Source organism: Benincasa hispida, chromosome 3 (genome assembly GCF_027475165.1).
Source record: "Benincasa hispida cultivar pf3 chromosome 3, pf3_genome.v1.1, whole genome shotgun sequence".
Lineage (NCBI taxonomy): Eukaryota > Viridiplantae > Streptophyta > Magnoliopsida > Cucurbitales > Cucurbitaceae > Benincasa > Benincasa hispida.
The window spans coordinates 14,636,166-14,658,307 of record NC_143480.1 but is presented as its reverse complement, the minus strand read 5'-3'; the positions used below and the strand labels follow the sequence as shown (position 1 = coordinate 14,658,307).

Sequence of the window (22,142 nt, the reverse complement as noted above, 5' to 3'; positions counted from 1 at the left end):
TAATTGCAAAAAAAACGTAAAAATAAAAAAAAAATAAAAAAAAATCCAAACTTATGTATAAATAAATTAATAAATAAATAACAATAACAACAAATCAATCATAAAGAAACCACGTGGGAGGTGCACATGAGGTAGTTGAAATAGAATAGTTAATAATAATAATAATAAAAAAAACTATAGAAAAAGAAACATAAAACTATTTAGTGTCGACCATTTATTATCCTAGTCGAAAAAAAATTGTTTATTATAATTTATAATTATGAATTTCCTTTATCAGCTTAAAAATATTTAACATGTAATAGATTACGTTAGCGAAGAGAGAGAGAAGAAATGTTGAATTTTGTCTCCAGAAGGGGCATAGATTCCTCCACAAGCAACAAAAAAAATTGAAATTCTTCGGGAGTAAACCGTCCATAAAAATACTTCCATCTTATCATGGACATTTTCGTGAATAAATTCTCATCCAAGGGGCAATCCTGTCATTTGAGGTCCGCTCAACCGCCATATAAAGCCCGACGACACTCGGCGAGGCTTCTTTATTTGTCATCGCCTGCGCCAGATGTTCTTGAGAATTCCTTTTGCGTAACTTGCGCAACAAGCGTTTCAGTTCTTGAGCTTGCTTTGCTCCGATCAAGGTATGCAATCGTTTTTCTTCATTTCCCGAATGAATCTCTGTTCTGTAATTGGCGGTCGCCATCACTTTCTTCCTGGAGTTCTTTTTTCTTCATTTTTCTTTGATAATTGTGGTGGTTGTTGATTTGTGAGTTTGACTTCTAATTTGGCGTCCGGTGAGTTTCTTTGATTTCTCAAACATGGATGAATTGTTCTTCTTTACCTTTTCGATTTGTAACTTTGCTGCTGCGCACTTTGGTTGTTTTCTGGTGTTTATTGAAAACTTGTGATGTATTCATCTTCTTTTTTCTCTCACTCGTTGATCGTTTTTTAATTTTATTGAACGTGCTGACTTCGAGGTAGTACAATTGACGAGGAAGTTTAGCTTTTTGAGTTTCTGAAACTGAAATCATAAAACTAATTTTTGTGCCATCTGCTAATGTACTTGATTTGCAGAACCAGCTTAATTTTTTAGATTTATTTCCCTTGTTTAGCTTTCGATTGAGTTGTGGCTATTTTATGGAGGAGTATCCGTATTATTTTTTCTGGTAATTTTGTATTTTGTGAAGAAATGGCGTTTCTAGTCAAAAACCTCGTACTGATTTATCCAAATATCTCTATGACTTGTGCTGCCTAGTGGTGATTGAAATGAAAGAGATCATCCATCTTTTATCTATTTTTAGTAAGCACGATGCCTTTTTTTTTTCGTATTTTTGGAGGGAATGCTGAAAACTTCATCATTTTCTCTAGTTCAGATCTTAGATTATACCCACGGAATATGTTGAAAAATTGTGTTATGGCTCAATTCATATGAAGTTGCTTCTGAGAATTTGGGTAACCAATTTGGGTTTTTGACCCGCCTGTATTTGTGCTCATGCATGTTTGATATGATTGTGTAGGATCTAATATGTGGTTTCACTTTTGGATTCCAGCGTTGACTTGTATTGTTTGGTTCAACACTTTAATTCTGTAGTATTGATTTTTGTTCTGTTCTCTGCAGATTTGGGGATTCTTCAATATTCCAGTTTTTACGGGTAAAGGAGGCAATTGTTTTAACTACTGCAGATCATATAAGAATTCTGAGTCCTAAAATGTCTGCCTAGGAGTTAGTACTAGAACTCCATTGAACAAGTCCTGGAAACCCTTCTTATACCAACTGCTAGCGGTGGAAATCTTCTTACTGTGGGCTCATTTCTGATTTCTTAATGCAAGCGAATCGGCAGGCTTCATCTGTGATCAATGAGATGTATCAACAATCTGTGCTAGAGATGGATCCTTACTATTTATCTCATTTTCACGTAATGGGAAACCATGTCTCTCCTGACACAAGCAGCCAGGGAAACAGTGTTAACTTCTCTTCCTGTAAGGATCAGTTCTTTACTCTGGAATCATTCCCGGCTACTGCTGATCTGAGTGCCTGTAATTCCCCTTCTGCTGTGAGTGTTCTGTCTTCCAGGAGTCCCTTCTCACCTCAAGGTTCTCAATCATGCTCTTCAGATCAACACCATTCCTTTGACAACACTTGCGGATCACCATTAAGTGGATGCTCTGTAACTGATGATGATAACGAATTAAAGCACAAGCTGAAAGAATTAGAAATTTCTTTGCTGGGGCCTGAATCTGACATTGTAGATAGCTGCTACTGTTCTTTCAGGAGTGGGACACATCAAGATGCATCAGTGGCAAAGCGTAACTGGAATCAGGTGGTTGAAATGATTCCTAGACTAAATCTTCAGGACACACTTATCCATTGTGCCCAAGCGATTCATGATTCGGATCTAAATGTGGCGACATTATTTATGGATGTTTTAGGGCAGATGGTTTCTGTCTCCGGTGATCCAGCTCAGAGGTTGGGAGCTTACTTGTTGGAAGGGCTTAGAGCGAGGCTGGAACGATCTGGGAGTGCAATATACAAGGCTCTAAAGTGTGAAGAGCCAACAAGTTCTGAACTAATGTCATATATGTCTGTTCTATTCCAGATTTGCCCGTACTTCAAATTTGGTTATACTTCTGCTAATGCCGTCATTTGGGAGGCCATGGTAAATGAACCGATAATCCACATTATTGATTTTCAAATCGCACAGGGTAGTCAGTATATACCCCTCATCCAGGATCTTGCCAATCGGCCTGGTGGTCCCCCAGTTCTTCGCATAACGGGCGTGGATGATTCCCAATCAGCTCATGCTCGAGGAGGGGGACTGCAAATCGTGGGACAGAAGTTAGCTCAGCTGGCTCAATCAAAGGGAATTCCCTTCCAATTTCATGCTGCTGCAATGTCTGGTTGTGAGGTTGAACGCAGTAATCTTAGAATAAGACCGGGAGAAGCATTGGCTGTGAATTTTCCGTATGCCTTACACCACATGCCAGATGAGAGCGTTAGCACACATAATCACCGAGACCGGCTTTTAAGGCTGGTTAAAAGTCTGTCACCAAAAGTAGTAACCATAGTTGAGCAGGAATCCAACACGAACACATCCCCATTCCTTCATCGTTTTATAGAGACGCTAGATTATTACACTGCTATGTTCGAGTCAATAGATGTAGCTCGTTCAAGAGACGACAAGCAGCGAATCAGGGCAGAGCAACATTGTGTGGCCCGAGACATAGTGAACATGGTAGCTTGTGAGGGATTTGAAAGGGTAGAACGCCATGAACTCCTTGGCAAGTGGAGGATGAGAATGAGGATGGCTGGTTTCACTTCATATCCAATGAGCTCATCTGTAACAGGAGCTATCAAGAATATGTTGAGGGATTTCAATGAGAACTACAGACTCCAAGAAGTGGATGGGGCCATCTACCTTGGCTGGAAAAACAGACCAATGGCAACCTCCTCTGCATGGAGATGAGAGCCTCTAAACTCCAAATCCAATTGACTAATAGATTCTGTAAAATTTTTGCTCTCGAGCTTTCCTTTACGAGTACATCTTAGAGCGTGGAGCGATGATAACCCATATAGATTTATAGAATGTGAGGTTAAAAAAGCTCTTACTGTTTGTAGGAAGGAACCCAAATCTTGAAACTTGCTGTAAATTTTCCAACTTTGGCCAAAGAATTTTGTCCTTGTGTTAAGCACTATAGTTACAAAGATAAATCGCGTTATAGTTTCTGATTACATTAATCACTCTATTAAATGCCAGGGAGGCGTATCTAAATCTAAGTAATGCTTATTAACATCGAAATGGGCGTTTCTTTCGGATCTTCTAAGAAACCTCTCTCTCTAATTTTGCACAAATTAAATATTTGTACGATAAAATTAACTGATATTTAGGTGTCAAGAGCTGATTTGTTAGATCTTTGCCGTAAATTTGTCTCTGACAGCTCAATCATTCTCTATTTTTATACGGGAAGAAACCTCTCTCATTCTCTTCCAATTATCCTAAAATCAGGTAAAATCAAATCGGATTCTTTTAAATTTCCTGATGGAGATCATGTCTCAGCTATGTTAATTCTGTTTATTGGTTTGTTTAAGAAGGAATTCATCAATTTCAATGGAAGAAACGGCATTGCAAAGGGAGAGAGAGCGAGAACGACGTCGTATAAGGGATAAAGAAAGAAGATCGTCAATGAGCACAGAACAGAGAGAAAGGCATCTTGCAAGACGCCGACGAAACTACCAACTACGAAGGTTAAGATCTCGAAATGTAAAAATAACGAATCTATGCTTTTCTGAAACCAAATTTTATAAGGCAGTCGCTGAGACTTCCATTGCTGAGCTTGATCTGCAACGAAATGGGCTTACTCTCGTTGGTTTCAACCATGAACAAGAATCCTTAAATCCAGATTCCACAATGTCTTCCAGTAAGAAAAATCTGTTTTTTAAAGATACCCAAATGGTGAGATAATTTTTTTCTGAGTTAATTTCTTTGGCTATTCCACTAATAGGTTTTGAAACTTTGGGCCCAAAAGCTGAAACTTTTCAAGGAAGGGTTCGTTTGAGTCATATTCGACGACTTGCACGTTCAATTGGGATTCACCAAATGTATTCACAGATGAGTTTCGTGGAAGAATCAACTTCAAATTGTAAGTGTGAGGATCTTAACTTGGAATATGATCAAAGTAGATCATCTAAAGTGTTACGGCTAAATCACATCAAGCATCTAGCAAGAATGATGAATTCTTCTGTGAAGCCATCTACTGACGAATCGCAGCACCAAACTACCATTGCAGGTAGCACCAATTATTGAGCTTCATACTCTGTTTTCGAACTTGTTTTGTATTGGTTTTACACAACTTGATGGATCAAATTTCAGGGTAAACTGTTTGTCCAATGGCAGAAGTGAACAATCAACCGGCAATAACATTATCAGATAAATATGATTTTCATCTCGAAAACAATTGGCAAGAAGAGGAATGACCTATATGAGGTTTCTTCATCTTTCGAAAGTATCAAATCATTGGCCTTCATTCCTCCAATACCCTTACAAAACTTTCGTTATTGGGTTAGTCATACACTTCACATGTTTTTAACGATTCACATGGCATGATCAAATTATACGCCTTGGATAAGAATCTATAGTACACTAGAATGCCCTTGTTGACAATCCTTTATTTCAACAGCATCTTGGGTTCTTTGAACAATGTGATATCTCACACGGGGAAATCTTTAACCCTTCCTGTTCTTTCTAAAACTACATAAGGTTCTTGTAAATTATGACCAATACCAGATATATATAAGTAGGGATTTCAAATTAAATTTCGAGGTTATGCGTACTAAGGTAACTTTTGATGAACCCTCTTTTCATTTTTTGCAAATTTAAGTGGGTTTGCTTTAGTTTGGGTTGAATTGTTTGTATAGAAGGCAACATAAAGGTACAAATATGCTCAACAATGGAAGAAACAGAGGATGGTCGATTGGCTTGGCCTTAACAGGAGACAGAAATCCAGAGTCTTCTAGCAAAAGATCAGAGGAAGAAGATGATTGTGTAACATGTAAGATCATATATGTTGTATTACTGGTCAAGCAAACTTATGGAAAATGTATAGTTGGGGTTCGATACAATTGAATTGAGTGGTTGGAGAACATGAGATTAACACATCAATATATTTTAATCTCAAATATAAATTGGTTTTAAAACAATTAGTTGTGAGATCATTCCACTCAATTACTAAAGGAGGCAAGTATTAGAGAAAGAAAGAAAAACAGAGAGAGATACTGCATGAAAGGATTGGTGTTGATTATTCTAAATTTCTAATAACCATCGCCTTAACCACAATAGGCTTTTTAATCGTCTAATATGAGCATAGCTTCAAAATGTCTTTTTACTTTGAGTTAGGATTTATCTTCTTATTTTATAATTATTGTATTATAATTTATTTCAAGTCTTTTAAATAGCATTTATGGGAGGTATAGGTGTCTTTTCTACCCTATTTATACTTGTATGTTACGATACCTCCTAACAAGAGAACTGTAGAATACAAAGAACAAACAAAGAAACTAAAAGATAGAATTATATTTCAATATCATGAAGAAATTACAATGTACCTCAGCACATGCTACATGGTTGAGAATCCTCTCCCAATTTTCTAATTAGGAAATCCCGCATAAAATTCTTCATTATCCTTAATGTCAACCTACTACCTCTATTTACTAATTTGTTCATTCTAATACTCATACTAATATTTTACTAATAATTCTAGTATTTTTATAACTAGGGATGTTACAATACTACACCCTTTGAAGACACCTTGCCTTCAAGGTGTGCTTACAAAACACAATCACAGAAAATTCTTCTCTCTTTTTTAATTTTAATGAATGCACTAACCCAGATCACCAGTCCTTTCTTCAACATTGGACAGAGTTGCCTTCTTTTTAACTTTGAAAAACATTTGGGCTTCACTAATTCACTTGGGTTTAGCCCAATAAGCAACCAAAGACCCCACAATATTTTCATGGGCCTATCTACACACGGTTTGCAGTAGTGTTGAAATTTAAAAATCTTCCCTAATGGGCTAGGCCCATGTTCCCCTTGCTGGTTCACCCCTTTTAGGACCCAAACCCCATCTTCCTTAAGGGTGGCAATTAGCTAAGTATTTTTAACGCATAATCCAACCCAAAATAATGCTGCCACTTCCCTGGTCCCGAATTGCTTGGTTGATGACTTAAGCCTGTTTGAGGCCTTTGAAGCCCACACTCCAAAAAGAGCAGACCTTAGCCCTAGCCCATTTCCTTAATTTCTTATTCTTTTGTCAGTTCACACGTGCATAGAACCACCTCCTTGCTAATTTTGGAATTTTTTTTTGAATAATTTTTTTTAAATATATAATGACAAAAATAGGGTAGGAAGGAAAGTATTCTAAAAAATAGGTATTTAAAATCGTGTACCGATTAACACTAAATCGTGCACCGGGTACACGAGTTCCTATCCATCTGGCACGCGCAGTCTGCCGTGGCAATCATGCAAGGTTGACTAAGGTAATCGTGTACCCAGTACACAATTACATTAAGTCGTGTACCGGTACACGACTTCCTCCTCCATTAAATCCCGCCGCACCCTTCTTCTTCCTCATCCGACCTTCTGCCTTCTCCGTCCAATTTCGAGCGTTCTGCCTTCTTTTGTTGCGTTTCTCTTTCCAAAATTCTGAAATCTTCGTCATTTTGCTTCTATCTTGTGCATTCAAACGCCTCCATTTGTTCGTCCGTCCAAAATTGTCCGAAATCGTCCTCCATTTGTTTGTCCGTCTAAAATCGTCCGAACGCTTCTGTGGTAAAATTCTTTCTCTACGTTGTTTTCCTATATATATCATTTTGTTTGCATTTGGGCTGAACTTAATGTGTAGTTTATGGATCCATGATTTATTTGTTGGGTTGAATCTAGAAATATATGTATATATTTGTCTATTTGTTGGGCTGATTTTGTCAAATATATGTATATGTTTATAAAAATGAAGATGGATATATATATATATATATATATTATCTTGTTTGCATTTGAGCTGAATTAAATGTATGATTCATGGATATATTACTTTATTTGCATTTGAGTTAGAATTAAATGTATGATTCATGAATATATTAATTTGTTTTTATTTGGACTGATTTAAATGTATAGTTTATGGATGTTAGATTTGGGCGGATTTAAATGTATAGTTTATGAATCTTAGATTTGGGCTGATTTAAATGTATAATATTTAGATCTTATATGTTAAACTTAGAAATTAGATTTTGTTGGGTTGACATATTAACATATTTTTTGTCAACTATAACCGTTGAAAAAATCATAATAAATATGTCGATGCGTTCTGAAGATTTAGTTATTCTTGAACCTGGAAATGATGGAGATATTGACATTGACGTTGAAGTTGATGAATTATTTGGAAACGACAGTAGTGGGGAACATGTTCTTGAGCTGGTACCGTCGGAAATGTTCATCCAAATAGATTGGGAAATGACAAATTCAACTTGTGAACTAAGGTCTACTTTGGAAGAAAGGAATATAGGTGTAGATAACTGCAGTTTAATATAAAAAGGAATGTTGTTGTTGTTTAATACCAAAGAATATTTATAGCTTGCTGATCTTTGGTATGTTAGATGTAAATCATAGAGTGACGGTTGGGCTTGGAGGTTACAAGCATGTCGAAGTAAAACTCATGGGATGTTCGAAATCACCAAACTTCAAGGGGAACACTCATGTTTGTTTTCAGAATTGACACAGGATCATTCACAGCTTAATTCAAATTTTATGAGTATTGAAATTCAAAATTTGGTTAGAGCTGATACTGGAGTACCTGTGGCCCTACTCCAAGAAGCAATTAAAAAGCAATATGGCTATAATGTTAATTATAGACGGGTGTGGCAAGCCAAGAGAAAAGCGTTGATTGATGTGTTTGGTGATTGGGAGAAATCATATGCGGAGCTTCCGTATTGGTTGAGTGCTCTTGTCCATTACAATCCAAGAACACGAACAGATTGGTTTTTCTTCCGATGTGCCAGGTATGACTATTTTTAGACAAATTTTTTGGTCCTTTGGTCCTGCAAGAGAAGGGTTTAACCATTGTAAGCCATTAATCTAAATCGATGGAACTCATCTCTACGGGAAGTATAAGAGGAAATTATTGACCGCCTTATCTATTGATGCAAACGGACATATATTTCCCCTTGCTTTTTGTTATCATCAAAGGTGAAAATTCGTCCAGTTGGTCATAGTTTTTGTGGGCATTGCGTGAATATGTTAGAGAAGGTATTTGCTTGATTTCTGATAGACATAAGGGCATTCTTCCTGCAATTAATAATGAAGAAATTGGTTGGAGTGAATCTAGAGCGTACCATCGATATTGTCTTCACATGTTGCTAGTAATTTCAATATGAAATACAAATCAAAGCAACTAAAAAATTTGGTGCTTAGGGCAGGAAATCAACACCAAAGGCGTAAGTTCATTCGGTGTATGAAAGAATTGAAACAATTGCACCCTGAATGTTTAGAATATTTTTCAGACATTGACTTGGAAAAAAGACTCAGTCACACGACGGTGGGTACTGCTATGGGTGGATGACAAGCAATGCAATTGAATGCATGAATGATGTTTTCAAAGGTGCTAGAATATTACCAATTACTTCTTTGGTTAGGCTAACATTCTATCTCACAATACTGTATTTTGAATGTCGGAGACAAGAAATCAGTGAAGCACTCGATCTGGGGACATGTATACAGAATATGCCTTAAAAAAAACTTAAGAGGTGGGAAAAACAAGCATCTGCACATACGGTGACATTCATTGACAGGGAAAGTCAAACTTTCGAAGTACAAACTGGCATAAGTATATTTCTCCCTATAAAGGACAACACACCCAAGTTTTGAGCTTGAAAGAAGGAACATGTTCTTGCAATAAGTGGCAATCATTTAAGATTCCATGCTCTTATGTAATTGTAGTTTGTAATTACATGCGTATGACATACCTACTACTTATTGATAAATGCTAATAATTGTCCAATTTCAAGCGTTGTTATGAAGCCCGCTTCCATCCAATTCAACACCCAGATTATTGGATAGAATTATCATTTACAGAAGTTCATCCAAATGTAGACTTACTAAAAGAACAAGGTTGGCCAAAAAGTACGCGCATTCATAATGAAATGAATTGGAGAGAGGCAAGCCAAAAAGTACGATGTACAATTTGCAAGAGAGAAGGACATAACAGATGCACTTGTCCACAATGTACAGTAGGTGCTTCGTCTTTGGGTCATTAGGTGTATTCTTTTTTACTTGTATATTTTATGTACTTGTATTCTTTATGTACTTATATTTTTCATGTAATTGTATATTTTATGTACTTATATTTTTCATGTAATTATATATTTTTCATGTAATTGTATATTTTATGTACTTATATTTTTCATGTAATTATATATTTTATGTACTTGTATTCTTTATGTACTTGTATTTTTTTGTAATGAATTTATTTTATATAATTGTATCTTTTTATGTACTTTTTATGTATCTTTTATGTCATGGATTTTATTATGTAATGTAATTTGAACTTTTTAGGTAATGGAGTCTGGTCCTTCTAATCATGTATAATTATACTAACAAAATACGCATTGTTCACAATCGGTATGGGATAGTTCTTCCACTGTAGAATTGAGTTGTCAGAGAAGGAAGGCAACTGCACAACATACTATCCCATTTGATCACCGCATTATTCCCTATGTTCAGCAGGTAGGTTTTCTTAGAGTTGCACAAATTGGTTTTATCCAACTTGATTGACACCTTATTACTGCTCTAGTTGAGCGTTGGAGACCAGAAACCCACACATTTCACCTCTCTTATGGGGAATGTATGATTACACTGCAGGATGTTACCATACAATTTGGGTTACGAATGGACGGGCAACCATTGACAGGTTCACTACAGTATGACTAGAAGAACGTTTGTAAAGAGCTCTTAAGCGCTCTACCAGAGGATCTGAAAGGTGTTGGGGTTGATGCCCTAAAGTCTTGTGTCCTGTAGTTTGTACACAGTTTGTACGAATGTTTTTGTTGTTAATATATGATATTTACTTCACATTTTATATTTTGCTCAGTTACTTGTTTTATTTGCTTTACCACAAACCAATAAACATAAAATCCCTGATTATCTGTATATGACTCAAGCATGTATGTGGTGACATACAAGTGGATCATGTCTTGAGTGATAACCAAAATGGTATGTAGTATATAGATATAAGAGGGAAACCTTATCCTGGTAACGCTACGGATGCGGCCTGCTTTGTGGAATGGTCACAAGTGTTGTGACTTGTCACAGATGGTCTGATCCTGATCATTTGTGTTGGGGACATGCGAGCGGGGGCGTCCTATACAAAGAGTTTATATGAGACCTGACCACGAAGTGTTAACGTCTCATTATATAATACCGTTCATGACAGAGACTTCACTTCACTAGGATGACCATAGGTAACATGACCTCAATCCTGAGTGAGTTGAGAATTCCTGCCATTGAGGGTGGTTCTTTGATTTGTATGGGTGCGAGTGGTCAGGTCGTCGATTTAAACCTACCATTTTGGGGATTCGTCTAATTTGGGAGTTGAGAACTCAGCTACACAAGATGGAATTCACTTCTTTCTCGAGGTAAGGGTAAATAGATAGATGGCTCCTTTAAGAGCTGATTCCAGGGCTTGAACGATGTGGTACCACACACATTCTCTTGACCCGAGAGGTGTTCACACATAGATGGACTATGTTGTTTTGTTCATTAGAGGAATTAGTGGTACTTAAGGAGTGAGATGTAATTACAGGAGCATAACGGTAATTTGACCCAGCTGTACTTGAGCATCTGTGAAGGGTCATCATACTTATGATTGGTTATATCTGATGGATACAGAAATATATCTATGGTAAGAAAAGTTCAGCTGTTGGTCTTTAGTGGAATGCCTGACAGTTAACGGATGGTGGATCTCAGAGCTAAAGAGTTTAGTCAGCTATTCACGGACCGTTGGAGCTTCGAGCCATAGGTTCATTAGGTCTCCTTGGTAGCTTGGATAAAGTCGAGAACCAGTATTTAGGTTAATTTGAAATGTTCAAATTGACAAGAGGAAGTTCGATTATATATGATATAATTGGACTGGTTAATTATATATGATATAATTGGCTAAATGTATGTGATACATTATTTTAGAGGAAATTAGATATAAATATGATTTATATCAAGTAGAGGAGAAAATACTATAGTAGATATGTGATATCAAACTATAGGATATAAATATAATATGATTATATTAATTAATTAATTAATTGGTTAATTATGAGATAGTTATGCCAATTTTGACGTTCGGACATGGGTTAGTGGGGCAACATCGGTTATTCTAACCGATGAGTTAAAATCAAGAATGTTTTCATTTTACTCGGCCCGGAGTTCAATCGTCAAAAGAATTCGTGAAGCGCGCGTTGGAGAATTCTAAGCGATCGCTTAAGAAAATCGAGAGCCTAAACAATAGCTCCTCTCTGTTTAAACGATCGTCTTCCTCGCGCCTAAACGATTGCACACTGTCGCCTACACGATCGGATAGCTTCTCTAAACGATCGTATAGTGTGTCGATTTTACTAAACGATCGTGTACCTTTTCCTAAACTATCGTTCAGTAAATCCTACACGATCATGTAGCTCCTCTTAAACGATAAGCATTTCTGCTATGCGATAGCGACTTTTTCCCTCTCACTTGCTTATCGCCTACACGATTCGTGTTTCCTCCGTCCTCTACCAGATTCACCAAATCCCACCCTTTGGGTTTTCACTCCGAGAATACCCGGGGCTTTTTAGTGGTGGTGTTATCCCCATTGCGGTCGTGAGTTTGCGTTGTTCGTGCTGCTGCAGTCGTCGTTTCCGTCGGGTGTTGGTAGATCACTTGGAGGGTTCCGCTGAGTTGGAGTTCCAAAGATTGAAGATTGTCTTTAACTGGTATGGAACTCTATCCCTTTATTAATTTATTGTTCATAGCATGCCGTTAATTAAGATTTGTTTGCATAAATGTATGATTTGAATGTATATATTTGCATTTCGGTCACAATGAGATCGGAGCGATCCGAATGCGCTCATGGAACTCTTAGATATGAGATCCTTCAAAAGGATCAAGATTGAGTATCCCCTGGTTGACGTCCCAGTTTCCAGAATTACCTCCCGATGCCGACGACACCAGCATACGTAGGTATACACGAGCATACATCCTGCAGCTTATTGGAGGATTTTTGTTTGCTGACAAGTCAAATACTCTAGTGCATCTCATGTTCCTCCCACTATTGTCTAATTTCGAGCACGCTGGTACGTACTCGTGGGGTGGTACATATCTTGCATGGTTGTATAGAGAACTTTGTCGGGCTTCCAATGCACAAGCGTTGGAAATAGCAGGGCCACTAATACTACTACAAGTATGGGCTTATGACCGATTTCAATTATAGCACCACAAGTTCAGCTACAGACCCCCAGATTATCGTCCATTTAGTGTCAGGTATTATTTCATTTATATGTTTATTTCGTTACCATTTTATGTAAAAATATAAATTAATTGTATTTTTTATAATTTTAGATGGAGTGGTGTATTAGCTGCCTCTAAACAATCAGCAAATATGTTGCTCGTGTACAGAAAAATATTTGACATGTTGATGCACAATCAGGTAGCAAATGTATATATAAATGAATATTTAAAATATTTTAGATGTATACTTATTATTATTTTGTCAGATTATTTGGACGCCATACACACATTAGATTTGGTCATCCTTACCTGATTATTATCATGATGGTGAAGACATCTGGTTGACTGTTAGTCCTCTTATATGCTTCCATATAGTAGAGTGACATCATCCAGATCGTGTGTTGAGACAGTTCGATCTGCGACAAACGATATCTTCGTTGTCATATACACTCCCAGCACTACACTAAATCGATTTGAGAGGTAAGCACGACCAAGACTAGCGTCGAATCCATGCGGAATATTTATCCTACTGGCATGGATGACTTGATCGTTGTGCAAAAGGAGAATTAACAAATGGGTCAGCTGTATCAGACGCTACTTTTCCTAGTATAATTCGATCACGAGGCGATTTATCACACCTAACGAAGTTTACTATTACTGCATGGTAAGAGATTTAAAATCAAACATTTTCCATACATATGATATGAATATTGTTTAATATATATATTTTTTTGTACAGAATAATTTTATCGGCGATGTTCAACAAAATTCAGTGCAGAACAACTTACCAGAATTGGGTTCAATGTGTCAGCAAACATTGGTCAATGTAGAAGGTATTATTCAACAAACAAGACGACTCAATGTTGCTAACACCGATTGAAGACGTATTCGTCATAGATGACATCGACAACAGGGTGAACCTAATTTAGAGGGACACGAAGACAACCCCAATAAAGGGTAAAGGCCAGGGGGGTCGTTTTTAAATTTCATGTAAACTTTCATTTTTAAATTGTAAATTAAAGAACTAATTGTAAATATTCTTTAATATCATGACATTCTTTTTTAATATGAGTGCAAGATGTTTTCATTGTAGATTAAATATATAATTAAGTTTAATAATGAAGGAAATTGTGGACCCATTCCTAAAGTTTTAATATTGTTGTACATCTACAATTAAAAAAATTAGTCAACACACTTTAAAAAAAAAAGAAAAAAAAAAAAAGAAAATCGTGGATCGGGTCCACGAGTTTGCATCTGACCAGTCAACCAGTCAGCTGACGTGGTGCTGACTGGATTAAACGGTATTCGTGTACCGGGTACACGAGTTTGCCACATGGTAATCGTGTACCCCATATACGAATTCACTACCCAATTTTGTCAATAATTTTCCCAAACACCTATTCTTAGAAAAAGTTTCTCTCCAACCCTATTTTTGTCATTATATATTAAAAAAAAATCCTAATTTTGTTATCCTTAAAAAAAAAAGAATTGAGCCCGCAATTCTAACCCCAAAATCCTAAAAAAAATTGATGATGCCTCTTTTTCCAACCTCCAATCCCACCTCCTGACACTTTACATGGGTATGAAATTTGTTTTCCTCCTCTTCACGAATGTTTTGCTCCTACACCTTCTTCTTATCCATGGTAGCTGATTTTCCTCTGTAATTTTTAGCACAAAAACCTTAATCTCTCACTAGTTTTTGTCATCGATACAAAAATTGATTCGGTTCGTCAATCACTTTGCTATTCCAGCCAATGAACTATTGGCGTTTTCTCTCCCCATCGCTTCTAACTATTCTTTGCAACTTCGGGAAGCAACATTTTTTTCATTCTTCCATCGGTGAATGCCGATAGGTCTATTCTCTATTGTTTTTCGTACGTTTTCATCTTCACTTTTATGACCATATCTTAGCCGGTAGTTTCTCATTCCTTCGTTTCATCTTCTGATCGTCATCTAGTTTTTTCCATTTTTGTCAATTGAATGCTCTTCTTTCAATGGATATGATGCCTCTTCGACCTCGTGTTTGCCATTGGTTTCTTTTCGCTGTAAAACCTCCCCGTCACTACCTTAGTTTGCCAACGATCAAACACCATATTAAAATAGCGGATTAAGATGCTTACATCAAGTAATTCATGGACAATATACACGATCAACCTCCAAACGCCGCCATTCCTTGGAGTTATTTCTGAAGGAAGAGTTCCTATGAGCGGAAGCAAGATCGTTCCAAATTCATTGTGACAGAAATACATCATTCACAAACAAATATACAAGTTATGCAATTCAGAACAAATTACGGCATGCTATGAAAACTTAAATAAAAAGAACTGAAAGATTCACCTTTGAAGAACCTTTCTTCTGTCTTTCTCTCGGTCTCACTAGAAACAACACCTCTCGTTGTCGCTATGATCGCCAAGTCAATCGTCTACCAAAACTCGTTGTCGCTCTGCAAACGAACGGTCTTCTACACGAACAGGCAGCAACTAGGACACCACCACTCAGTGACCTTGGTATTCTCGGAGTGAGAATCCAAGAGGTATGGGCTCTGTTGAATTTGGTAGAGGGAAGGAGGAAACACGATTGTATTCAATGACCAAGCAAGTGGGAAAGGTTTGGAGTCTATCGTATAGATGGGTGCTTGATCGTTTAGAAAAAGTGCACGATCGTTTAGCTAATTGGGTCTGATCGTTTAGAGAATATCGTTCTTGCGCGCGATCATTTAGGTTGACTACGCGTGTACATGATCGTTTAGGAAAACTTGAGCTATCATGTAGGCTCTCGTTAGCTATATGATGGGCAGTACATAACTTAGTGAAACGATTCTCCGATCTCTTGCAAAATGAAACTATTTTCATTTTATCCTTCAGTTATGAAAACTGAAAGCAACCTCCCACTTTCATGCACGGTTATGAAGAAAACCACCAACAATTATCTCATAATTATTTAATTATAAATAAATATAATAACTAACTTATCATATTATATTTATAACCTATAGTTTTATTATCACATCATATGCAACATATAAACCATAGTCTTTTTCTCTTCCACTAGATATAAATCTTATTTATATCCTTTTCCTCCAATTAATGTATCTCACACATCAAGTCAACTATATCATATATAATTGACTAGTTTAATCATATCATGTATAATCAAACTCCCTCTTGTCAATTTAAACACTTCAAACTGACCCAAAATTTGATTCTCAACTTGAATCCATTGAGCTACCAATGGGACCTTATGAACCAGTAGTTTGAAGCTCCAACGGTACGTGAATAGCTGACTAAACTCTTTAGCCACGAGATCCACCATTCGTTAACTGTCGAGCACTCCATTAAAGACCGACAGCTGCATTCTTCTCACCACAGATATCTTTCTGTGTCCATCAGATATAACCAATCAACAGTATAATCCTTCACAGATGCTTGTAAGTATAGTTGGGCCAATTTACCGTTTTGCCCATGTAGTTACATCTAACTCCTTAAGTGCCACTGATCCCTCTAATGAACAATATAACAAGTCCTACTATGTGTGAACATCGCTTGGGCTATGAAAAGATGTGTGGCGCCACATTGTTCAAGCCCCAGAATCAACCCTTAAGGGAGCAATCTATCTACTTACCCCTGCTTCGGGGAAGAAGTGAATTCCATCTTGTGTAGTTGAGTTCCCAGTTCCGAAATCAGACGAATTCCCAAAGTGATAGGTTTGAGTCGGCAATCTGACCACTCGCACCCATGCAAATCAAATGACTGCTCTCAAAAGCAAGAATTCCCAACTCATTCAGAATTAAGGTCATGTTACCTGTGGTCATCCTAGTGAAGTGAAGTCTCTGCCATGAACGACGTTATATAACAAGACTAAACACTTCATGGTCCGGTCTTATACAAACTTCTTTGTATAGGATGCCCCCGCTCGGTAGTGTCACCAGGATAAGGTTTCCCTTCTATATCCATATACTACAGACCATTTTGGTTATCACTTAAGGCATTATCCACTTGTATGTCTTCATATACATGCTTAAGTTACAATGACAACCAAAAATCATAGTTTATTGGTTTGTGATAAAGCAAATAAAATATTTCATGTTTCATAGACAATAATGAAGATAATATCATATATTATTACATCACAACCGTATTTTCAATATAGTGTTTACAAACTACCGGACCCAACGAGAGTTTAGGGTATCATCCCAACAATTTCTTCCCTTTTCATCGACAAAAACTCCTTCCAAGTAGTCAATAGAAGCCCACTCTTCATGTGTCCTAGACTTTCCCCCACTCTTCCGTTTCCTCTGACCTCGATGTTTATCGGTAAGCCTTTCCTCCATCATTTTTTTGTTCGCCTCCCATTTTGGCTTTGTGCGAATTTTTCCCTTTTTCCATTCTCGCCCAACCCTTCCTCTGCTTTCCTGATAAAACTTTCATCATTAGCTATTGATTTATGGTTCAATTTTCATCTAATTACTCCAAAATTAAGGTTATGATTCCATTCCTATCACCCAAACAGTTGACACATGGATTGCACTAGGACTAACATTTCCCTTCCATTTTCACCAATGCCAATTTCGTTCTTCACTTTCATCAATATATAATAATGGAACTCCAAATTTTTAAACTCACCCAACCTATTACATTCGGGTGGGCATCCCTTTTCCATTTAAACATCTTTCCTATAAACTGTTGACACGTTAGTGGTCCTCATCTTTCACCTGATTGTCCCATTTTCTCTCTCTTGGCAACAATCTGACTGCATTCATCGTCGGCCACCTTTCCCTTCGTCGTTAGATCTGGCCTATCCTCCTTACTTTTGGATCCAATGTCATCTTGGCTACTAGTCGGCCTTCAAATCTGCCCACGCCGTCTTCTTCCAATCTTCGTACGTGGCTTTGTCTCTCCTTGTGGTTTCTTTATCATCTCCAACCACCCATGCCATCGCCTCTTATCGTCATCTTCATAATTTTTTCTCCTCTCCTCCTTTGAATCTTGCGGCTTTTGAACTATTTTTTCTTTTTCCTTTGCCATCTCAGCTCCTAAGTTGCTACCGATTTCTTCTTCTTTATCTGAATACCAACTCGTTTTCCTTACCATTTGATAATCGAAATTTTCTCCCTCGAACGATATTTTATCAGTCAATCAACTACTTTTCTTTTCAATGTTGCACACTTCCACTTCCACCAAGTGCTTCTTTTCATTCATTTCACTCTTTTCTATCAACAATGGCCATGGTTAATCAAGTTTTTCTTTTTTTATTTCTCCATCTTCAATTCTGTGTTCTTTTTCTCTTTTTCTCCTATGTTGTTGAGCTCCCTATTTCCTCCTTCTTTTTTCCTTATCTCTCGTCTTACCTTCTATGTCAATTTCCTCTCGACAAAACTTGATGGAACAACTACCTTTAGCGTTTTTAGTTTTTCTGAGCTTTTCTTTGTCGATTCTTTTTCCTCTGTTTTGATAGATGTTGGCCTTTTTTCTTCTCTTTCTCTATCTCTTTGCAAAGAATCATTGATCCTTTGTTGCAATCCTCTTGTTCTCTATATATCACTGAGAGTACTTCATTCCATCGATCAAGACCCATTATCAAAATCGATGTTCCAGGATGAACAGCTCTGATACCAATTTGTTAGCATGCTTCCTAACAAGAGAACTCAAAAACATAAAGAACAAACAAAGAAATTAAAAGATAGAACTATATTGTAATATCATGTAAAAATTACAATATACCCCAACACATTGTACAGGGTTGAGAATCCTCTCCCAAATTCCCAAAGAAAATCTCACATAAATTCTTCTCACTCTTAATCCCAACCTACTCCCTCTATTTATAACTAAAAAAAACACAATCAACTTACTATCTATTTATTATTATGTCCCTTCTAATATCCATAATAATAATTTTACTATTTTTATCACCAAAGGTCTTACCGTGTAATTTTTAAAAATTGAGAGAATTATTAATTTGAAGCGTCTCAGTAGATTGATAAATATCAATAAACATATTTTTTTAAAAGAAAATTAAAAAAAAAGTGATAATTGATTGAAACCACCCCAAAGTGGGTAAGAGCTAACTTTTAATATCTAGTTCTTATATTTTCAAATTCATAACAATTTTATCCTAAATTTTATCAAGTAGCAATTAAATTTTGAGGGTCTCTTACATAAATAGATTAGATTGACAGAGTGATTAGGGACCAAATGTTTTAACTTGGAAGATTAAGACATTGCCAGGAAAGATAGTTTGAGAGAATTGTTATAGAATGTTCTAAATGATTATAGGATTAACACCCAATTTTGACAGAATTTTTCATTATAGAGATTAGATTGTTACAAATTTTGAAGAAAACAAACTAGCTAAGTGTTTATTTGTATGTACGATCTTCTTCATCGAGGTCAGAAGTCAAAGAAAGAAAGAAACAATGAAGAATTGATCATTTGCAGTTTCTTTTATACAACGCAAAACCTTCGTCACTCGTACCACTCAGCCGCTAGAGCTTCTCCTATTTCACACCACCATCTTCCCTTCAACCCCAACTTGTTCTCTTTCATCCAGATGCTCAAATGCGCCTCTGTAGTCTGTCGCCCTTCTTTTTCCGGCGTGATTCATCTCTTCACCAAGTCGATTGTTGCAGCTGAAATCCCCATTGTTCATCGCCGCCGCCGGCATAAATCTGAATCCGCCTACCCCAGGTTTCCCCTTTTCCTTCTTCATTTCTTTCTCAATTCCCGACTGTATGTGTAAATTTATTTGCTCCCCACACAGTTCTGCTGTTTCACATTTCATAATTTCCAGCTTCGTACTGATATTGGGATTGAATTTAACTGTAATGCTTCCTTTGGAATTTAGGGTTTTGGGTTGTTGTATACTTCCTTTACATTTTTCTTGGACCTGGTTTCTTGTATAAAGAGAATGTTAACAAACTTACATTTACTCTTTCATATCCCATTGACTTGACTTAAGTACCTATCTCCTTAGAAATTCCCAGCTTTCAGGTCAAGCCACACCAGAAAGAAGATACCTCATTCTGGGATAAAACGTTAAGGGGCTTATGTTCGACTGGGAGATTGCCTGAAGCAGTTGCACTTTTGTGCTGTATGGCCTTGCAATTTCACTCCAAAACTTACCGTCTTCTGTTACAAGAATGCATTTTCAGGAAAGAGTACATGAAAGGAAAAAGAATCCATGCCCAAATGGTTGTTGTTGGACATGTACCCAATGAATATATTAACACCAAACTACTGATATTATATGCCAAATCAGGTGACTTAGAAACTGCATATATCCTTCATGAAAATTTGTTGGAGAAAAGTTTGGTTTCATGGAATTCATTGATTGCTGGGTATGTACAGAAGGGGCTTGGAGAAGTTGGATTGGAGTTTTATTTTAAGATGAGACAAAGTGGTCTATTGCCTGATCAATATACCTTTGCATCAGTTTTGAGAGCTTGTGCTAGTTTAGCTTCTTTGGAACATGGAAAGAGAGCACATGGAGTTTTGATTAAATGTCAAATTGGTGATAATGTTGTTGTGTCTAGTGCCCTAGTAGATATGTACTTCAAATGCAGTAGCTTATCTGATGGGCATAAGGCATTTAACAAATCTTCAAATAGGAATGTAATTACATGGACTGCTTTGATATCTGGGTATGGCCAACATGGAAGAGTTTTTGAAGTTTTGGAATCATTTCATAGTATGATAAATGAAGGCTACCGACCAAATTATGTTACTTTCCTTGCGGTTCTTGCTGCTTGTGGTCATGGAGGCTTTGTATCCGAAGCGTTGAGATACTTTTCGTTGATGACAAAGATGTATGGAATTAAACCAAGAGGGCAACATTATGCTGCCATGGTTGATCTTCTTGCCAGGGCTGGGAGGTTGCAAGAAGCCTACAACCTTGTCCTCGATGCACCTTGCAAGGAGCACTCTGTTATGTGGGGGGCTTTGGTTGGGGGCTGTAAGGTTCATGAAGATATAGATTTGATGAAACATGCTGCAGCAAATTACTTTGAATTGGATCCTGAAAATTCTGGGAAATTTGTGGTTTTCTCAAATGCTTTTGCCACATCTGGGCTGTGGGACAATGTTGAAGAGATTAGAGCTATGATGAAGAAATCAGGAATGAGTAAGGATCCTGGTTATAGTAGAATTGAGATTCAAAGGGAGTTTCACTTTTTCGTCATGAGTGATAAGTCTCATCAACAAACTGAGGAGATTTATAGAACCATTAACAGTATAACTCCAATTTTGAAGGATGCAGGGTATACTCCTGAACTATGTGGACACTAATGTAGAGATTAAATTTATGCTAAGCCGATACCAAAGTTACTATATGTAGAATGTACATGAGAAAACTCATTAAGTTACCGTTTTTTTTGGCTTACTGTTGAAACACATTGTCAATAATATTCAATAGAATTAAAAAAATTTAGGTTTCTCCTCATATGTGCTTTATGAATATACTGAGATTGCACAGAGATCAAAAAGACTGCTCTTGCAGAGAATCAAGACCCTTGGCCCCTTGGGCACCAAAAAACTACCAAGTTCAAAGTAGGATCTGAAGAGGGAATTTTAGAACACAAACCCATATCGAAGTCAAAGTTACAAGTTTCAACTGATTAGTAACTGAACATAGAGAATGGATTGGCTGATTGACAAGATTTGTATAAATACCGAATGTTATCATTTATGAATACTAAGTATTCCTTTACGAACCAATAAACTGAATTCATTCATCTGTAAAACAAAATCAAATCACACTATTCTGTATTCCCATTCTAATCCGAGTGTATAAACAGTTGAACAACACATTAGATTTCATCGAGTCTTGTCAAACCTCATAATGAATCCTATATGTAACGTACATGACAATGAACACTCGTCAAAGTTTCAATTTTTTTGGCTCTGTTGCAACCCATCAGCTATTTATTTTTTTTTTGGTTTCTATATATTTGCTAAAATAAACATGATCACTATAAGATTGCACAAAGCGAAACATGCTCTTGCAGAGATACCAGGGCCAGTGGGCACCAAAAAGCAATGTTCAAAGTGGGATGTGTGAAAGGATATTTGTTGAATAAACATCAAGAATTTCGCAGGTTAAGAATGTGCTTTTACAAATCAATAAACTATACACATT

At 36.8% G+C, this 22,142-nt stretch overlaps 3 protein-coding genes across 6 annotated transcripts; all 3 read left to right on the top strand.

The window, feature by feature from the left end:
• The first annotated feature begins 447 nt into the window (after positions 1–447).
• On the top strand, positions 448–3,703 carry SCL13 (SCARECROW-like 13). 2 transcript variants are annotated; one of them, XM_039025792.2, is made up of 2 exons: positions 448–635; positions 1,613–3,703. In XM_039025792.2, the coding sequence occupies exon 2, from the start codon at positions 1,818–1,820 to the stop codon at positions 3,456–3,458; it is 1,641 nt and encodes a 546-aa protein (XP_038881720.1). In that variant the 5' UTR covers positions 448–635; positions 1,613–1,817; the 3' UTR covers positions 3,459–3,703. The 2 variants fall into 2 exon arrangements, with proteins under 2 accessions (XP_038881720.1, XP_090168269.1); XM_090312143.1 differs by lacking the exon at positions 448–635 and adding an exon at positions 638–788.
• A 155-nt stretch (positions 3,704–3,858) lies between these two features.
• LOC120073145 (zinc finger CCCH domain protein) lies at positions 3,859–5,687 on the top strand. Of its 3 annotated transcripts, XM_090312144.1 has the most exons (4): positions 3,861–3,998; positions 4,085–4,410; positions 4,495–4,779; positions 4,863–5,687. In XM_090312144.1, exons 2-4 carry the CDS (start codon positions 4,101–4,103, stop codon positions 4,865–4,867), a joined length of 600 nt encoding a protein of 199 aa, XP_090168270.1. In that variant the 5' UTR covers positions 3,861–3,998; positions 4,085–4,100; the 3' UTR covers positions 4,868–5,687. The 3 variants fall into 3 exon arrangements, with proteins under 3 accessions (XP_038881722.1, XP_090168270.1, XP_038881721.1); XM_039025794.2 differs by having other exon boundaries at positions 3,859–3,998; positions 4,082–4,410; positions 4,495–5,016; XM_039025793.2 differs by having other exon boundaries at positions 4,495–5,016.
• Positions 5,688–19,296: 13,609 nt separating this feature from the next.
• Positions 19,297–21,446, top strand: LOC120072779 (Tetratricopeptide repeat (TPR)-like superfamily protein). The gene is made up of 2 exons (XM_039025269.2): positions 19,297–19,696; positions 19,993–21,446. The coding sequence occupies exons 1-2, from the start codon at positions 19,377–19,379 to the stop codon at positions 21,290–21,292; spliced, it is 1,620 nt and encodes a 539-aa protein (XP_038881197.1). The 5' UTR covers positions 19,297–19,376; the 3' UTR covers positions 21,293–21,446.
• The last annotated feature ends 696 nt before the right edge of the window (positions 21,447–22,142 follow it).